This window comes from Ctenopharyngodon idella, chromosome 9 (assembly GCF_019924925.1).
Source record: "Ctenopharyngodon idella isolate HZGC_01 chromosome 9, HZGC01, whole genome shotgun sequence".
Lineage (NCBI taxonomy): Eukaryota > Metazoa > Chordata > Actinopteri > Cypriniformes > Xenocyprididae > Ctenopharyngodon > Ctenopharyngodon idella.
In genome coordinates, this window is record NC_067228.1 from 18163022 (window position 1) to 18182829 (window position 19808).

General features: G+C 36.1%; 1 protein-coding gene across 11 annotated transcripts in view; it reads right to left on the reverse strand.

Moving 5' to 3' along the window:
* usp9 (ubiquitin specific peptidase 9) overlaps positions 1–10919 on the reverse strand; it is a 37770-nt gene extending 26851 nt beyond the window's left edge. For 4 of the 11 annotated variants that reach the window (XM_051905058.1, XM_051905052.1, XM_051905051.1 and 1 more), the window contains exons 1-8: positions 10603–10917; positions 7300–7553; positions 2185–2330; positions 1912–1991; positions 1604–1716; positions 858–1076; positions 390–505; positions 53–304 (exon numbers count right to left, since the gene is read on the reverse strand). In XM_051905058.1, coding sequence (XP_051761018.1) covers positions 53–304; positions 390–505; positions 858–1076; positions 1604–1716; positions 1912–1991; positions 2185–2330; positions 7300–7395 — 1022 coding nt within the window. In that variant the 5' untranslated portion in view covers positions 7396–7553; positions 10603–10917. Of the gene's footprint in view, positions 1–52; positions 305–389; positions 506–857; positions 1077–1603; positions 1717–1911; positions 1992–2184; positions 2331–7299; positions 7554–10602 lie in introns of all 11 variants that reach the window. The other 7 variants (XM_051905059.1, XM_051905057.1, XM_051905049.1 and 4 more) reach the window with 4 other exon arrangements.
* Between the last annotated feature and the right edge of the window lie 8889 nt (positions 10920–19808).

The following is a 19808-nucleotide window of genomic DNA, read 5'->3' on the forward strand; positions in this document are numbered from 1 at the left end:
TTAACATACTGCCTAATGTCTTGAAACTGGTTTTAGCCAATGTTCAGCTCACCTAAGAATCATTTTTAACCTAAATATTTCTAAATTCTTCACGGTTTCCTCTTGTCCTGGTACTCGAGAAGCCAGATTCTTCAAAGATTTGATTATCATAGACAGGGCATCGTTTTTGGCTTCGTTCTTTGCTTCCTTTTTCAACTCCTCATCAGTGAGGTTTTCTAGAAACTGGGGAACCATTTCTATGATGGGAAGGAAGTACTTCTTCACCGTGTGCAAAGTGAGAAACTCATAGCACTGTCCAAAAGGCCTGCAAAACAAACAAGTAATCAAACCTTACTCAAATAAATTCCAGCTTTCAAGCAAACTGGTCCAATATGTTTGATTGTTCTTACTTAATGAGTGCAGCGATGATCTGAACATTCAGAGCTTGGCCGCTCATGAATCGATCATGCAGAATTTGAAACCCGTTTAAGGTGCCGAATTTGTTTATTAAATCCACCAACCAGCCCTGCAGGAAACAAATAAACAAGAAGTTGTCATTGAATAGACCAATACAGGGCCAAAACAAGGTGAGACATTTAAACTTAAAGCTGAAGTCAGATTCATAAACAGTTAGTTGATGCATAAAATGCCCATGGATTTTTATCATCAAGGTAAAATGCAGGTTAAAAATGTATAAGAATGCATAAGAAAAAAGTGTACATTCCAGGTGCTGTGTGACTAGTCACCATTTCTTTTTAAGTTTAACCATTTCAAAACACTAATTCAATAATTCAGAAATTAAATTCATAAACTGAAGGTTTAAAGAAAGTCCAAAAGATTCATCTTAAATTTCACCAGTGGCACAAACACCCTCTCACCTTGGGAGAGCGAGGGTCAGGTGGACGGGCAAACAGCTCATCCTCAGCTAGCTGAACCCCAGCAGGCACCGTCTCAGAGGGCCGAGTACCATTGTAGATGTGGAACTTACAGTGGGGGTTGGTGGCCATTGCCAAGAGTTCTAGCAGAGGGAACCAGTCCTGAGAAAGCTTGGTCACACACAGCTCCACCAATCGGTGGGCGTTATTAATGATGCACCGCTGTCGAGAGAATGAGACAGAACATGTCAGGCCAGAGATGTACTCCTGGAAATGTTGAGTATGTTTTGGCTTTAAAATACACTAAAATGCAAATGTAGTTGAAGCACTTTGATTTACAGTGAGTAGGAAGTCTTTAAATGTAAAAAAAAAAAAAATAAAAAAATAAAAAAATCTATATTTGCTGTGCCATTGAGGCTGATCCTAGAGCAGCCGTTGAAGAGCTAAAACAAGCCTTATACGAGAGCGATGACTCAGTGCTGTGTCCTAATACTGCCTCTGTTTTACTGAAAGGAGCTCTTTGATCAAAGCTTTGGCATTTCAATCAAACAACAAAATAAGATGAAGGCAACCAAAATAACATTACGTTTCTTCACAAATACCCAAAGAAGTAATCAATTCTTGAGAGGACAAACCTGACAGCCAAACAGTTAGTAAAACCCTTTAATGTGCAAACAAAAAGACGAAATATGTTTCTGAAATGGGAGGCATGATGAAAATGCCACCATTAAGCAGGTAGCAGGACTTACATGGATCTCAAATTTCCATCCACTAACAGCCTCATCTGTCAGTATTTTCGTAAAGGATATTGTCAAGCCATCTCTGAAAAATCTCTGGCATGCTTCACACTTGACATCAAGTCCTGGAGACAGAAATGAAAGAAAAACCTATCAGAGGCTGACATTTAATGAGGCTGAAGAATTCCTTTGAGAGTAAAAGTGAAAGCTTAAGATGATGCAGATAAAGATAATACTGCTACTGCTAATGATCAGCAAAACAATTAGTGAATAAAGCAAGAATATCAAATGACAAACAAGAGCTAAAAATAAAGTATTACCTTTTTTACAAAGATCTATAGCAGCTTCAAGAAGAACTTCTAATTCACCCTTTGGCAAAACTGGAACGACCCAACGAGGTCTGTACGTAAAAAAGCAAGAGCATAATTAATCTACTTAATACATAACTGATAAGACACAGATGTGCAATCTCACTATCATTGGATAATAGCCTAAATAAATATCCTCCATATCAACATCCTTATCGTTCATTTCCAGTGCTCCTGATTCAATTATAAACACAATTTGACCAAATCTAGAATAAGAGCCGTAACCTGTTGATCATGTCATCCAGCTTGGCCAGTTCAGTGTGAGGGAAAGCTGGCTCCTCCTCCTCCAGGGGAGTGGGACAGTCCCCCTGACCCTGCTCATCTGGTGGGCTCACTGGAGAGTTCTCGTTGGATGAGTTGGGAGAGGATGTCTGCAATGCAAACAGTTCAGAGGTTGAGGAAGTGCACGACTCAAATACAAAGATAACATTCTGGGTCATCAACTTGGAGAGCATTATTAAGTGGCCTCATTAAACAAAGTTTGCCACACAGGATGTAAAAGATGACGTGAAATGATGTTCGTAACATTTAATTTCTGTAATGCTTTGTATTTACTAGTAAAAACCATGTAGTGTTGTTGATTTTATCCCTCTGGATTTGATTGGACCATTAATTGTATGCAATGACATTATAGGTTTTGCCCCATCCTGCACGGCCTAGGTCAAGTCAGATAAAATGTAAAAAAAATTGAGTTACAACATTTTGATGAAAGACTATGAATTAAAGAAAAATATACACTATTGATTAAAAGTGACAGTAAACCCCATTTCATATTTCAAAACTTAATATTCAAAGTATCCTGAAAAAAGTATCAAGGGTTCAGCATTGCAATAACATTTAAAATAAAAGTTTTTTTTAAAAAATTGAAATATTTCACAAAATGTCTATTTTCACTGTATTTTTGATCAAATAAATGCAGCTTTTGTGAGCATAAAAGACTTCCCTAAAAACCATTTGAAAAAAATTCTTACCGACTCCAAACTTTGAAATGGTTGGCATCAGAGCTGCACGATTCTGGATAAATTGTGAATCACTATTTTGTTTTGTTTAAAATAGAGGTCATGAATCTAATTAGACACCTAAAAATGACAATTTACTAGAGGTTCTGACAAAATCTTAATCGTTGCAGTCTATTTAAAAATATTTAACTAATTAAGAGTTTTATTTAAATTGGTTTGAATGAATGATTCAATGACTCACTCAAAGGCTACATTCACACTGTCTTTCCAAATCCGACTACCTGTATATCCGATTGGAATCTGAACTAAAATTATTGATGTCCACATTGTACATCACAACTGTTTAGATCCAACTTGTGTGTCCATGCCCTCTTTCATTTTCCAGAATATCTGCATTGGAATATCTGCAATGACGTTGTGTTGGTAGGCATACGCCAAAAACAACAACAACTGCAGCATGCATGGGTTTGCAATACAGATGTGGTCTTATTTACAACATGACAGTGAGTAGCCGCCGTGCGCTGGACTACTGCATCTTCTGAGGCAGCGGCAGAAACATAAGAGGCTGGTATGACCCGCTTTATTCCGTGCTGTCATCTCTGCCAGTTTCAAAACATGTCTCCATTATATTGTTATTCTGCTCGTCCGGCCCTTTGCAACAACACAACCTGTTTCTGCAGTGACTTTCAGCATGTTTCCTATAATGTCTGATGTTTATGTTTTACGTGGAGTGAGAAAGTCACATAAACCACGCAAAATCCGATCAGAGCAGTCAGATTGAAACGGATTTCCAGAAATGCGAATAGGATTTCAAACCACATATGAATGTAGCTTGAAACAGATTTGTAAAAAAAAAAAAAAAAAAAATGCATTTCATGTGATTTTTGGCAGTTCACACTTGGTAAATCTGATCAGATTTCAAATGGATATGCACAAAAATCAGATTTGGGCTGACAGTCAGGACATAGCCAAAGACTTCACTTGTTGCATTACTGGATGAAGCACCGTTTTTGAATGAATCTCTTGAATGAATGATTCAATGAGAAATTGTCGTGCAGCTCTAGTTAGCATAAAAACTATTCATGGCAAGAACAGTGCAAAATCAGTTTTTAAAAAAATAGGTAAATAAATTAAACATAAGTGAAAGACAAACATCATAAGTAAAACTTTTTTTTTTTTGGTATACTTGAGATTTAAAAAATATATAGAAGTTTTTCTGTTAACACTTCGTGATTTAATGATAAAAAAAGTAAAAAACAAGAAAGCCACACTCAAAATATGTAAACCACCTTAATGATTCAGGTGTCTTAGTGACTGGATTATCCTTCAAATAAACAAGCATAAAGTATGTTTCCATGTGATGGATTAAAAAAATTAAAGAGAGAGCATAAGGAAGATAAAGCAGCTTTAAGATGCTCAGTGTCAGTTTCCTGTGCCATGTCAATGGATGCATGTGGGCTGGAGCTCTGCATGTAGAGCTGAATGGAGCCTGCGGAACTTGGGAAATGTGGGGGTGTGCTGAAAAAGGCTCCTTCTGCTTGGCTGACCTACATAGCCAGTTTGCTTCTCATGTCTAGGCACTACACATTTCTAACCAACTGGTGTGCTTTTCTCTGCCTGGCGTCTCATCCTCATTGATTCCTGCCTTTTAACATGCACTCGTTGAGCGCAGGTGTAATAGATAACACTGCTGCAGTCTATCCCTGGAGAACATAACAATTGCCCTCTGCAACACAATCAAAGGGAGCCTCTCGCCTTTTCTTTGGTCATAATGCTGGGGTTTCAGTTTTTTGACCACAAATGCATTAAGCCATTGTTAAAGTGTTATTCAATCGTAAAAACAATAAAGAAAATGATGCAGTTGCTTATGGGAAATCCAAAAGCTCCGTAAGACATAAAGCTATAAACATCTCAGAAGAAACTCCATTTTTTCATCTTTTGAAACTAAATTAAAATATTCTCTCATCATTTTGTTCCATCCATTGAAAGTCTACACAAACAAAATTTTCAAGCTTTAAAAGGTTAATATAGACATCATAAATATGAATATGTTATGATATGTTATGAGCAGTTTAATCCAAGTCTTATGTGTAACTATCATTACATGTTAAACATATTTAATTTAGCCTTTTTTTGTAAATTTTACATATAAACACTGATCAATGCACATGCATAGAGCACATCAAAAATGGTAAATGGAAGCTGAAACAGCTTGCCTGAAGTACAAGAACCAATAAGGTTTGTTCTTGCATCAAGCATGCAAGGTTAAGCTACTGTTTACCATATCTGATGATGAAAAATGATAAGAGAATATTAAAAATATCTGAAATTTTGGGGTAAACTATGACCTTTTTAATGTCTTACTGAGAAAGACTTTTGACTATCTGCATAAAGTATGGTCAACTTTACAGCCGTAAAAATTTAAGACCAAACCTGCAATGGAAATACACACACACATACTACATATACATTATATATATATATATATATATATATATATATATATAAATAAATAAAGGCATGTGATCAGCTAGATTAAAAAAAAAAAAAGAAAAAAAGGAAAATCTGACCGTGCACCCAAGCCATGGCCCCGGGACTTCTTTTTTTTTTTTTTTTTTTAAATATATATTTTATCACATTAAAAGATATGTCTTATACTGTAATAATACATACTATTGTTCTGTAAAATTAAAAAGCAGCATTTAAAAAAAATGATAATAATTAATATATTATATAATATATTAAATGTATTAAAAAAGTTTGGAAACATTAATTTTTAAATTTTTAAAATAAATCTCTTCTGCTCACCAGGGCTGCATTTATTTGATCAAGTAAACAGTAAAAACAGCAACATTGTGAAATATTCTTACAAATAAAAAAGGTTTTCTATTTTAACATATTATAAAATATAATGTATTCCTGTGATCAAAGCTAAATTTTCAGCATCATTACTTCAGTGTCACATGATCCTTCAGAAATCATTCTAATATGATGATTTGCCGCTCAAGAAACATTTCTGATTATTATCAATATTGAAAACAGTTGTGCTGCTTCATATTTTTGTGGAAATGGTGATACATTTTATTTTTTAGTTTTCTTTGAAAAATTAACAGCATTTATTTGATATAATATTACATGTATTTATCAAATATATTACATTTATTAAATAGAAATATTTTGTAACATTTTAAATGTCTTCACTCTTCACTCACTTTTCATCACTTTAATGTATGATGAATTAAAGTATAAATTTTTCTTTTTTAAATCTTATCACAAATGTTTGAATTGGATCATTGTTTCCACAAAAATGTTAAGCAGCAAAAACTGCATTTTAACATTGATAATATAAATAGTGAATGTTTCTTGAGCAGCAAAAAAGGAGCATTTACAGTGAATCGTTACAGCAAGCCTGGATCGCGTCAGACTATTATTTATATAATTACATCACAGCCGTTACGAATTTTATATTAAATTCTCACCACCATTCATAAAAAAAGTTAACACGTTAACATGTTTAAGCGCTGATTCTACTCGCATTTGGCGCGTTGAACCATTTGAACTCTTTTAGGGACCGTTCATATGTCGCGTCTAAAAACGCATGAAAAACGCGTCGGCGCCGCTTTCTCCTTTCCAAAGCGCTCGGTGGCATCTGTTGTTACTAAGCAACCATGAGCTGCGCTCTCCATGACGACGCAGTAGTTTGTTTCAGCAAAGGATATATGGATTTCCAGCACCGAAAATCACTTGCAGTAGCTCTGCTACAGCAGATTTATTTAAAAATGTGTATCCGTGTACAGCTCTGATCAGATATTCCTACATCTCGGCTGAGCTTTGTCCTGCAGATGGCACTGCACGAGAAAAAAAATCTTCTGTCCAATGATCAGTCATTGGGTCTGTCAGACTATAGAAATTTTTCACTGTAATGCGACAAAAAATATTTAAGACCTATCGAATCTGAATTTAAGACTTTTTAAGGCCTTTTATTTGGAAAAATATATTTAAGACTTTTTAAGGACCCGCGGCCACCCTGGTGACATGATACAGGAGTAGTGTTTTTTTTATTTTTTTGGATCGCCCTACAGTTACCTAATAACATTTTCCTCTGTTGACATCTGTTCCTTCCAGGGCAGAGCACAATTACAGAAACACATTTGCATCCATGGGAGTCAGCAAATGTTTTTTTTCTTTGGAACTCGGTCAACTGTCAAACCGGATCAAATGTGGTTTGAAGAATATAATGCAGCACAACGCAGGGACTGCAAGCCTTATCGATGAAATATAAATTCTCCTCAGTGACAGTTTTACTTCAGTAACAGCAAAAGGCAGATGTGCTCCAACAGGGATTGGAATAAAAAGGGGGAATTCCAAATGGAGCACTGACCTGGTTCTGGGGCAAGGGTGGCTGGGACTGGCCATCCGGAGCCTGGCCCTGACCGTCATTCCCTCCCACAGGGGAGCCACGGGTCGTGGCCGTCATACTCGACACGGGGCAGATCTTTGCAATCTTGTCTGCTTATGTCGCTGGCACACCAGAAGAAATCAGTTTCTCCTCAGGAGCGATGGAGAACCGGCACACTTCTGAAAGTGAAAGCACCACCTGGGGGACTGGATATGTTGCAGAGACCATTGCATAACCTGAAAAATAACAAAGACACTATCATCAATCAATCTTTAAAAGAAGTTCCCACACCTTTTGACATATAAATTCACATGACTTGCCAGAAATTCATGATTACTGGATACATAATTTTTAAAATCATTTTATAGAGATTGTGCTTACAAAAAGTTTATGAAATATTTTAGAGCTGAGCATAACTTATATATATATATATTTATTTTTTTTTTAATTAAGATTTTATGTCCAAGCTTAGACCTCATATGCTTTTATGGTAAAAATCAAAGTGAATTCTGAGTGGCCATTTAAAAAAAAAAAAAAATAGGGAGGGACTTCATTTTATCTATCGTGAACTGGATTGTAGTTGTGTTGCATATCAGAACGGAGCTAGACCAAAGGTGAGAGAACTAAAACAATGTCTTCATTACTCACGTTACACCACAGTAAGGCCTATGTGACATCAGCCAAAAGGGAAAAGCAAGTTCTTAAAATATAATTTTAAATCGCAAAAATATTTTTTTCTTTGAAACAACATGTACTGATGAATCTTGTACAAGATCAGGTATGTGCATTAATAAAGTAAAGTGTGTTTTTTTTAATAGTATTTCTATTTTAAATTCAGGCAAAAAGCTTACACTAAATTTACAAAGCTCTTTTGTATAGATGTTGTATAGTTACAAATCTATATGCAAAATACTTTACACTTCATATAATCCAAGATTTCAAATTTGTTTGCTCATGAAACTGAATATCTGACATTTCATATTTAGTGCACACACATGGTAGCACTGAACTGCTTGTGAGAAACTATGTTAAATTACAAAGCTGATAGTTTTGATTAAGATTCTTCTAGTTGCTCATATCATATTGTGCAACAATCACTAAATAATGACAAGACTTGTTGTTCAAAACAAGTACCAGATAATTTTATAGTACATGTTATGTTTCCCAGGAGGATGCTACTGGCTGGTGCAAAGTGTATTAAATCATAGCATAAAAAACAGGTCTGGTTATAAAGAAAAGGCGGCAAAAACAGAACATCAGCACTGATGAGATAACATAAATTCACTAACAACCACATGCGAGTGACAAAAAAAGACATTGGTTTAGTCTGAAAACTGTCTAATCTAAAGGCTAGTTTAAAAGTTTAAGAAGTTTTAAGTGTCATGGCAACATAATACTAACTAACTTGGACATGCTACCGAATTCAAAAGAATATTTTGATATTTTTAAAAAAAATATTTAAAATGAAGCATGTCTGTGTAATGTAATAAACCCTAAACAACAGTCTTTTTTTCACTGCACTCACCGAATTGCCAAATGGCTCTCAAACTAACAAGGCAGAATAGCTGCAATCTTTGCTCAATGATATAATTAATGTTTGATTTATTAGGAGCAAAACATTTTGTTGGTTACAAAAAAACAAAGCTAAACCAACACATGAGAAAGAAATGCTGACATGGCATTCAGGCACTGATTTCTGTAAAGTTATGTGGATTTTTGGAAAATACACCTCTTGCGTAATAAACCTGTTGATCAATGAGAGCAATCCTAGTATTTTGCACAAAAATAAATAAATAAATAAATAAAACAAAATCTATATTGCAGCATTTCTGATTTTAAAAGTATTAAAATGTTTTAAACATCTGTTTAACTTATAAAATGTGATATCAAATGAAACTATACAGAAATTCACAAATTGTCAGTGTAACAATTTATAAACACATTTGACCAATGTTGGAAAATGTGTTCAATAAGGTCTTGTCAATGAAAAGTAACATGTCTAGATTCCCTAATACAAGAGAAAAACTGAAATTCACACAAATCACTAGACAATAAACAGAAGCAGTCTGAGTAAGATTGTTTTAAACTTTTAAACTAAGCTGCGGGTTTGGCAGTAATTGTGGACAGGCTAGTAGGCATACTAAACACAGATACATTTCCCTGAATCAATATGACATTACACTACATGGACAAAACAATATTATAACGCATCATTTAAAACAAATCATTCACATTTGTCATCATAAACCCACCAGATGCCCAAGAACTGGCAAGCAGAATAAAAACGTAAACTGACCTGATCATATAATGGGAGGAAATTAACCTTACTGTCACTAATGGTCAAAGATGGGCGTTTCCCATAACGTCAATATAAATATTGTCGCTATGAGAAATAATCACCATATTCCAGAATACTGAATTAAACATAAAAGAGGTGATATTATCCGTTTCTCAAAACACATTGAGCTGCTACCTAGACACCCTCTGACGCCCAAAAATGCTGTCAAGGAAGAGAGCTTACAAGGTTTTCAGCCTCGGTCAGTTTAAACGCTGCAAACGCGCCTACGATGCCTAAATATATATATTGTCTGGGTGGGCAGCACACTTGGTTTTGAAACACAGCCATTATGTATTAGGCCTAGTTTGAAACTGTGGCAGTTTAGGCCCGTTTCCTCTTCCAAACACAATCAGAGTTACAACAGGTTTATTTGTGTAACCAGCCATGCATAAAATGTTATTAAAGCTCTGAGACTTTACATGATGCTGTTTTTGTATATACAATCTTAATTTATAACTCAAAAGTAAGAGCGAAAGTGAATGTAAATACAGCAGCAGAAACAGGCTAACGTGCTAACGGCTAACAGCTGGACTCCAAAACACAATCAGCTCGTGACAGTGAATTTAAAGCTATTAAAACATCAAAACACCCATTTTAATTATCCAACAAGCCCATATTATACTTCATAACCTGCCAAAAGCTAAAAAAGATCAACTAGTGCCAAAAACAACCGACCTGCCCACGTCAAAACCACTTGTTTAGCCACAAATCAACCTCCTCAAACAGAGCTGCCGTTAAATGCAAATGCTATTTAGCTTGAATAGATCTTCAAAGCGAATGAACTGCTCAAGTGCGCGGAGATTGTTGAATATATAAGCGTTGACAAATATCCAGACGTATTTAATTCGCTCATTGAGCTGTTCGAGCTAAGCTAAGTGAGCACTGACTTGCAAATCATCTGCTATTAGCGGCTAGTTTCCTTTAGCTTCACACACAAACCCACTTACCGAGAATCAAACGGGATCTTTCCTCCATACGACCCCAGATCGGATCGTTTAAGTGCTGTTTAATAATTACTCAGCCGCGTGCATGTGCCTGGCTGTCCCGATTATAAATAACACGCCTGTGTTGAGATCAGACCATTGGTTTATTGTCTACTGTTGGGTGTTTTTCCTGCGTCACCAGCATCGACTACTGCTGCTGCTGCTGCCCCCCTCCCTTAAACTGCCTCCAGTCGCTCTCTCTCTCCTGTGTCAGGCTGCTTAGAGACCCGTCACCGTGCTATGGATGGAAGTAAATGAGAAGTATATCCGTGCACTAACTGCTTGGACGTGTGACTCAGCTGGGCATGCGTGGTTTCGAGGACAGTTCGTCGCCTTCCTGACACCAGATTTGTGATATTAAAAAGTGTAGCATCATTCTTCTTGTAACGAAATTAGAGTTGTTGATGCTCCTGAACATGTTTATACAGGAAATGTTGTTTCAAAACGTTTGTGTAGTAATAAAGTTATATGGATTACTCTGCTATTTAATTTTCTGCAACAAGATAGATTGCAATCTAGTTTTTTTTTTTTTTTTTTGATCCTCCATCTTTTGTGGTGTATCTTAGACAAAGCATAGAAATAACACATATTTATTTATTTAAATTTAAAATTATGTTTAAAAAATGTAATAATTTAATACATTATATTTAAACTTGTGAATACAATTTTATAACTTTCTGAATTCTGTGAATTGGAGATAAAACCATCTCTATGCAAAATCATTCTGGAAGAATTTATATAGTGTGAGTAGTATAATGTAGGTAAGAATTGGTGTAATGTGATACTGTATTTTAAAGAGTACATTTTGGAATGTTAATACATTTAATAAAAAAATAATAATCATACAATGTATGATTATTAATAATATAATATGAATTTAAAGCTGAATTAGGTTAAAAAGCCTTTTAGGTTAAAAAAAAAGCACTGAAACATCATCATGGAATAGCAATTTATCTATAAAATTTAAAGTAATGTTTTTCTGTGTCAGTGTTGTTAATGTGACTATGTAAAACACCTCTTTTCTGTGCTTTTTGAGTCGTGACAGACATCATGCACATACTTTTTCACACTCACCCTGAGCTAAAGGAAAGTAGTGTTCTAAGCATGCAACATGAGCATTTTCTAGGAGAAAAACCGGTTGCATATGACGTTTTCATGCATGCTTGAAAGACTGGGACTGGGTGATGTCTTGCATGAAAGTCAATGCAGCAGAAACAACATAAACTTATGGAGTGTGACATACGATTACACTTTAAAATCTGTACATTTGGAAACTGGCTGTCTTGACACATGCCAAAAAAATATATTTTAAGTAGATGACATGTAATCAGGACTGTAAATAAAAAAAAGTAGGCATTATTCCATGATAAGTGCTTTGAACAATTGTTATGCTACATGGTTGTCACATGACCTCATCATATGAGTGGCATAGAACAATTAAGCTGGAAATAAAAGCAATTCTTTTCAATTTTGTGAGAACATCTCTGTCAGTCTGATAAAGTAAAAAAAAAAAAAAAAAGAGATACATTAAAATTAGTGGCTGCTGCTTATGGCTCATTCCTCGGAAATGAAGTTAAGTGCATTGCATTTTGGGATACAGTATTTTGTACAATGTGCTGTGATTGTGTACTGCACATTTTAACAAATGTAGTAGGTCATTCATGTGCTGTATGCAAACAATTGTATAATGTATACATGCTGTATACATACTACATATTATCAAAGAGTAGAAGACTATGTTAGTATGCTATTTCAAACAGCTGATCAATTTTGTATACCAAAGCATTGATAAACATCCTTTACAACAACTGTTTGCTTTAGAAGAAGAAGTGCAGTTGTTTCAACTAAATTCTACGCGACTACAATGACCGGGATGAATGAAATGCTTCATGGACAGACCACCTGAATAACATGAGTCACTCAGCTGGACAATCTCTGCTTGAATAGCGCTTGACCCCTACAATCCATCTGTGACAGGCATACAATTGACTGGTCACCAAAAAGCCTTTTGTACGTTGCAGAGAAGACCCCATGCTGGACAAAGTGTTGATGTTCGTCCTTGTGTAGTGCAAAGAATGGAAAAGGCTGTAGTTACTTTTCGATACGGTTCACTCGCATTGCGTCAGTTGCTGACGCTTTGGGGAAACACCTTTTTCTCCGAAATACTGATTTAATCACGTCTGTGCACTTGAACAGACAAATGGCATTTAAGTTTATAAGTTTATATAAGTCAGCACTGAAAGCCATTTCAACAGCAAAGATCATCTCCTTGCTGGCTCAGAAGAAGAAGCCTTCCTGCTCAGGCCCACACGGTTGAAGGGGTAGCTTATCAATATACTGTCCTTCCGTTCGGACTGTCTCTGACAACTCGCACATTATAAAGTGCATTGATGTGGCCCTCTTTCCCCTGAGACGGAAGGGAGTGTGCATCCTGAATTCTCTCAATGACTGGCTTGCTCTCTCCCAGCCAACAAAATTTGTTCCTGGGTGCAGTTTTTGGTTCGGCCTAGATCCGGGCCTGCCTGGTTCTTGCTGGAACGCTCTCTGAAAATTCAGCAGCTTATGCCATTATTCAAGGTTAGGGTCTTACTTCCCCTCAAGACATTTCAGAGACTGCTGGGTCTGATGGCTGCCATACCTAATTTTCAAACGCTTCTATGACAACAGAGCAGCAGCGAGCGTGTGACATTGTTGTGGCAATCAGATACATTCACACTGATTTCCTGTAAGGGCTGTGCTGAAAAGGTGGCTATAAGCAAGAAGTTAAAGTAGGCTATAAACTTAATTTGTACTAATAGACATAATCAGACTCAGTTCTTACCTATTTGATTTTTTATTCAGGATAACCAGAGAGACAGAGGCACCTAGGTCTCTCTGTCTTAGCGCATTTAATGGTCATTTTGATCGGGACGGGATGCACAATGTCCAGCAGTATATAACACAGTCGCATAAAATCTTGACCAAATTATGCCTGCTCTGACCCACTTTAGCCCCTATGAAAGTATACAGTTGAAATTGCTGTGTAAATGCATTATGCCACCTCTGTGCAGCATATGTAACAGTCTGTAAAGACACCTAAATACCATTTCAGAAGCACTTCTGTGCCACTTTTGCAGTGCTATTTATTGAATGTAACGTGGACGAATATGGAAGCATTTTTTCGCCATGAAATTAAAAAATAAAAGGTTAATTGCGACTTTTTATATCACAATTTCGACTTTTTTGCAATAGCGAGTTGCAGAATTGCAAGATATACTGTGTGATATTAACAATTGTGAGTTATAAAGTCAAAATTGCAGGTTATGAAGTCAGAATTGCATGATATAAACTTGCAGTTGAGAAGAGGGAGAGAGAGTCCAGAAGAGGGCAGAGTATTAAACTGATTTATTGCACTTAAACAGTCAAATACACCAGGGGCCAGTTGTTCAAAAAGTTTAATCTGGATCAGAATGATCTGGATTTGGAAATACCATGTTTTGCTATCCAGGATCAGGTAATCCATCTTACTTTTGTGCTGGTTTTTCAAAGCAAAATTGGATTGGATCACCCTGATCCAGATACACACTTTTTCAGATTACCAAATCTGTACTTGTGCTCTACGGAGCCCCTAAAGTGATGGTGATAGAAAGAATATGAGATGGGGAAAAAAAAATTTCAATGCTTTTGCGTTCTCTCAGAAAAGTTCTGCACAGCATTCACCCGAGAAACTTTGCGTTCACTCGCAAAGAACTGGTTCATCTCTTATGATTGTGTCAATGTAGTTTACAAACAGTGATAACCCCCCCCCCCCCCCCCCCCCCTTTGAATCAAATATAATATTTTTGTTTGATATTTAAAGCTGTTTGGGGATTATTTTATGGCAACAAAATCTCTTTTTTACTTTACAGTTACCGAAAGGCTAAATATGTAGCCTACTTCTAATTATACTTTAACAGTTAAACTAATCAAGAGCAAAATTAAAAATTTGTGTATGTATATTACATGATAAAAATGTTGTATTTTTTGACCAGTTTTAAAGTTTTATTACATTTTTGTTCCTGAAATCCACCGTTCTGTTGGGATCAGTATAATCCAAATTTTTTGGATCAAAGGTATCCCAATCTTACTAAAAAGTTTTGAACAACACAAACTGATGATTTTATCCAGATCAAAACCAAGATTGGATTTTGTGATCTAATCTGATTTCAGAATCCTTTTTTCCTTTTGAACAACCTTTTTTTCAAGATTTGATCCAATCTGATAGCTGAAATCCGATCAGATTACCTTTGAGCAACTGGCCCCTGGTTATGTCAAAAACACACAGTTCACAAACACAGTCGGTTATGTCTGTGAACGTTAACAAAAGGGAAAGAAATCGCATGTGTATATTAGTTATAAAGTCAAAATTGCATATTATTAAGTCAGAAATGTGTGATATAAACTCGCAGTTGTGTGTTAAAGTCAGAATTGCGGGATTGTATAATCTTGCAATTGCAAGATAAAGTCATATGTGTGAGATATAAACTAAAAAAAAAGTCAGGAGCCCTCGGTCAAGATGGCCACCGCCACACCTGAGCTCTCAGTCAAGATGGCCGCCGCCACGCCTGAGCCCTCGGTCAAGATGGGCGTCACCACGCCTGAGCCCTCGGCCAAAATGGCCGCCATGTCTAAGTCCTCTCCAGAGAGTACGGAGGACCTATGGCTGATAGACTTTTGGTCAGAACCTAATTCAGCCCCTGACCAGAGTCCAGAGGTATGTACAATGTATGTACAATACAGGTCCTGTTACACAGGAACAGCGGGGCTATGACATAATAGTATTACAAGATTGTTGTTGACCCAAAGCTTTTTACAAGTTTGTTTACACAATCGCAGAATGTTTCTTTTGGACACCTTTTTTTTTTTTTTTTTTTGGAACAGTGATCTCTGAAGTAGGCACAGTGCAATGTTGAGGGGAAAAGCCTAATAAATGGCCCAACCCTGAAGAAGTTAAAATAAACGTAATAATTCAAATTATTTTATTATAATAGTAATATTCATATTATAAAAGTGTATACTGTATATATATCTCATGTTGCCATTCAGTACACTGAGTTTTATTAGCCTATATATTGATTTAACATAAATACCTTGTGCGTGTGTATATTCATTGCACCTATCTGTTCTGTTCAATGTTATTTCCATATGGAAGTTCATGGTTATAATTATTCATAAGTATGCAGTGTCATAAGTACATCTCTGACATTTATAACAAACCAAACAGTTTGAAAATCGGTAGAAAATTGAGCAAGTTATGGTTATTTAAAAAGTATGTGCACCATTAAAACACAATGTTACGAGTGAGCGAGCTGACTGTTACAAGATGGCCGCCAGGTGCGGACATTGACCTCCATTGGCCAGCAGCGTGGACGAGACATCTAGCCTTTATTATGTATATCTATGGGGTGCAGTACGTCCTCTGCCGTAGTGGCCAAGCTAAGCCCCCGGGTGAAGGCCACGGAGGCAGCACCGCCCTGGCCCCCCGAATTACCTGGTCCCCCTGAACAGTCTGCGCCGCCATGGCCCCCTGAGCTGCTTACGCCGACTTGGCCCCCTGAACAGCCGGCGCCACCTTGGCCCCCTGAGCGACCCAATCGACCCTGGAGGCTTCCCGTTCCCGATAAGCCACGTCCTTGCCAGCCTTCAGAGCACTTAGATCCTGCATCTCTCCTTGGTTTTCAACCAGCGGTTACACCCTTGTTTAAAATAACCAATAGCGTTTCATTTTTATCACAGCTCGGCCAGAGCCGTTGAACTCAGCAAAGCCACATTTGACAGCTTCTGACAGCCACAGTGTAACAGATTCCCCTTTTAGATTTAATATGAAACTGTTACTAAAGCAAAACAGTGAATATAATCATGCTGAGAATGTGTAGTTTGAAAAGTGTGTAATTTATGTTGGTGCATGTTGGTGATATCTCTTCTACTCGTCAGTGCTGTTTCTAATGCCCAGTCTGTCTAACAGTTTCTCCTCATCTCCTCTATCGCTTTAAAATATAGCATTCTGTGCAGAATTCAAATGGGTTCGATACGTTTTGCGGCTTATCGTTTATTATACCATGTTTTAAATGCCCATTTTTGAGTGGAAGGATCGTATCTTTTAAATTTTCGTGCCTGTATCCTTAAATGCAAATAAGCTGCTGCTTCCGCACCCTGCTTTAAAGAAGAGGGTGGAGCAATCTACCTGTCATACAGCAGTCCTGTGAGTATTAAACTGACTTATTGCACTTACATTTGAGTGTTCGCAAACAGCAATAATTTTTTTTGTTGGCGGAGCCTACCTGGTGGCAGAAAGTGACAGTTCTGCAGTAGCAGTCTGTTGAAGCCACGGAATAAAAGCTTATATTTCACAATTCTAACTTTTTTGTCTCGTAAATCCGAGTTTATATCTCACAATTCTTAGAAGGAAAAACAGAATTTTGAGATATACTCATTATTTGGGGCAGTCACAGGTGTGAGGATAATTGACTTTACAAATGTATAAATGTCTTGGATTACGTGATTTTCACAACTCACAAGTTAACTGTTTCATTGAGTCTTCGGAAAGACGTTTCGTCAGCTGAACAATCAACAACAGTAATGCATTTAACGCAATGTAATCCTTTACTCCCTTGCGAAAAAGAAGTATACTTCGACTCAGTCTTTTGATCGAGATATAGGCTACTTAAAAGTATATTTATAAAAGTATTGTATAAAAGTACATTGCTTGAAAATAGTGTTTTATAAAGAAAACACATATATTCCTAATTCTGAGTATCTGAATTTTTGTGTAGGCTAGTCCACTTGTAGTGTACATAGGAATTTACTTTAAATCTACTTCACTCTCTCCTCGCCATTGACTGAATTTTTAGGCTATACGGTAGGGGGCGCTGTTACGCATCTTCTGAAAGAGTACACAATCTCCGGATCAAAATGCAGGAGAAGAAGAAGCTGGATAGAAGATTAGGCTACTCACGCAAATGTAAAATAAAGCGATCATCAAACATTAAACAGCATATAAATCAAAACTGCCAAACGTTACTGAATGAGGACTATGAAACTTTGGGGGTGTTTATGGACTCGATCTACGCCACCTGTGTTTGATCATCGTTCTGAATTCCATCCGGACATAGTCTTTGACAAAATGCAATTTTCTCAGATTTTTGTTTAAAATGTTTCCTTTTTTTAAAAAATGAAACGTACCCACATTTAAGTGTTGATAAAAAAGGATTCATGAAGCTAGAATAAAATGTTTTTAAAATGGAAAGAGTTACAGTTAAAGGTATTTCAAGTATAAAAAATAAAACCTAAATAGGAACATAGTAGTATACTTTAAGTGCAAAAATAATATATAAAAAGTAAACTAAAGTGTGATGTTATGTTCACTTAAAGAAAACTTAAAATTAGTCTATACTTGCACTAAACTAGTAGTTTACTGAGAGTATATTTCAAAGTGTACTTTCATATACCAAAAATTTACTACTAGTATTAAAATGGTAAACTACTAGTATACTTATAAGTTTACTTGTAGTACAGATGCAGTACAAATGAGAAACGTAGTTGTGAACTAGTTGTGTACTTAAAGTTTACTACTATTACACTTATACACGTAAACGTATACTTCAATTGGGCCAATTTAGTCCCAAGCAGTACACTTAAAAGTTTACTATTTGTACATTGATACTAGTATACTTACTACATAAAGTATACTTACAAAATATACTTGAACATGAAGTATACTTCTTGTTGTAAGGGCTTCTCAGCCTGGTTTTCATTCTTGTCAAAAATTAGACAGCGCTACCTTTGGTCAGTGCTCTTCAAACCTGACTGTCCTGGGGACCCCCCACTACTGCACATTTTGGATGTCTGCCATACCTAACACACTCGATTCAAATCATCAGCTTATTAGAACGCAAAATTTGTGTGCTCAGTGAGGGAACAGTTCAATGAGGAAGACACCAGGGGCCAGTTGTTCAAAAAGTTTAATCTGGTTCAGAATGATCTGGATTTGGAAATTCTATGTTTTGCTATCCAGGATCAGGTAATCCATCTTACTTTTGTGCTGGTTTTTCAAAGCAAAATCAGATTGGATCACCCTGATCCAGATACACACTTTTTCAGATTATCAAATCTGTACTTGTGCTCTACGGAGCCCCTAAAGGGACATAGTGATAGAAATAACATAAGATGTGAAAAAAACAAAACAACAAAAAAAAAACATTTCAATGCTTTTGCATTCTATCAAAAAAGTCACGCGTAGTGTTCATCCGAGAAACTTTGCGTTTGCTCGCAAAGAACTTTTGACTGGTTCATGATTATGCCAATGTAGTTCACAAACAGTAATAAAAAAACAACACTTTGAATCAAATATAATATTTTTGTTTGATATTTACAGCTGTTTTGGGATTATTTTATGGCACCAAAATCTCCTTTTTACTTTACAGTAGGTTACCGAAAGGCTAAATATGTAGCCTAATGTCTACTTCTAATTTATTACTTTAACAGTTAAACTAATAAAGAGCAAAATAAATAATAAAAAAACGTGTGTTTGTATATTACATGATAAAAAAGTTGTATTTTTTGACCAAGTTTTATTACATTTTTGTTCCTGAAATCCATACTTCTGATGGGATCAGTATAATTCAGATTTTTGGATCAAAGGTATCCCAATCTTTCTAAAACGTTTTGAACAACACAAACTGATGATTTTATCCAGATCAAAACTAATATTGGATTTTGTGATCTAATCTGATTTCAGAATCCTGTTTTCCTTTTGAACAACCCATTTTCAAGATTTGATCCAATTCGATAGCCAAAATCCGATCAGATTACTTTTGAACAGCTGGCCCTAGGATACAAAATAAGCACTGGTGGGGTGGTCCCCAGATGGGTTTGAGAAGCACTGAAATAGATCACTCTAAACTTTGGAACAAATAATAATATTGTAATATTTCACTGGGACACTTGATGTCTCTGTTGTACCATATTTAGACCAATCCTGGGCCTAGTTGTTCAAAAGTAATCTGATCAGATTTCGTCTACAGGATTGGATCAAATCTTGAAAATGGGTTGTTCAAAACAAAATAAGGATTCTGAAATTGGATTAGATCACTAAATCCTATCTTGCTTTTGATCTGGATCAAATTATAGTTTTTGTTGTTCAAAAGGTTTCA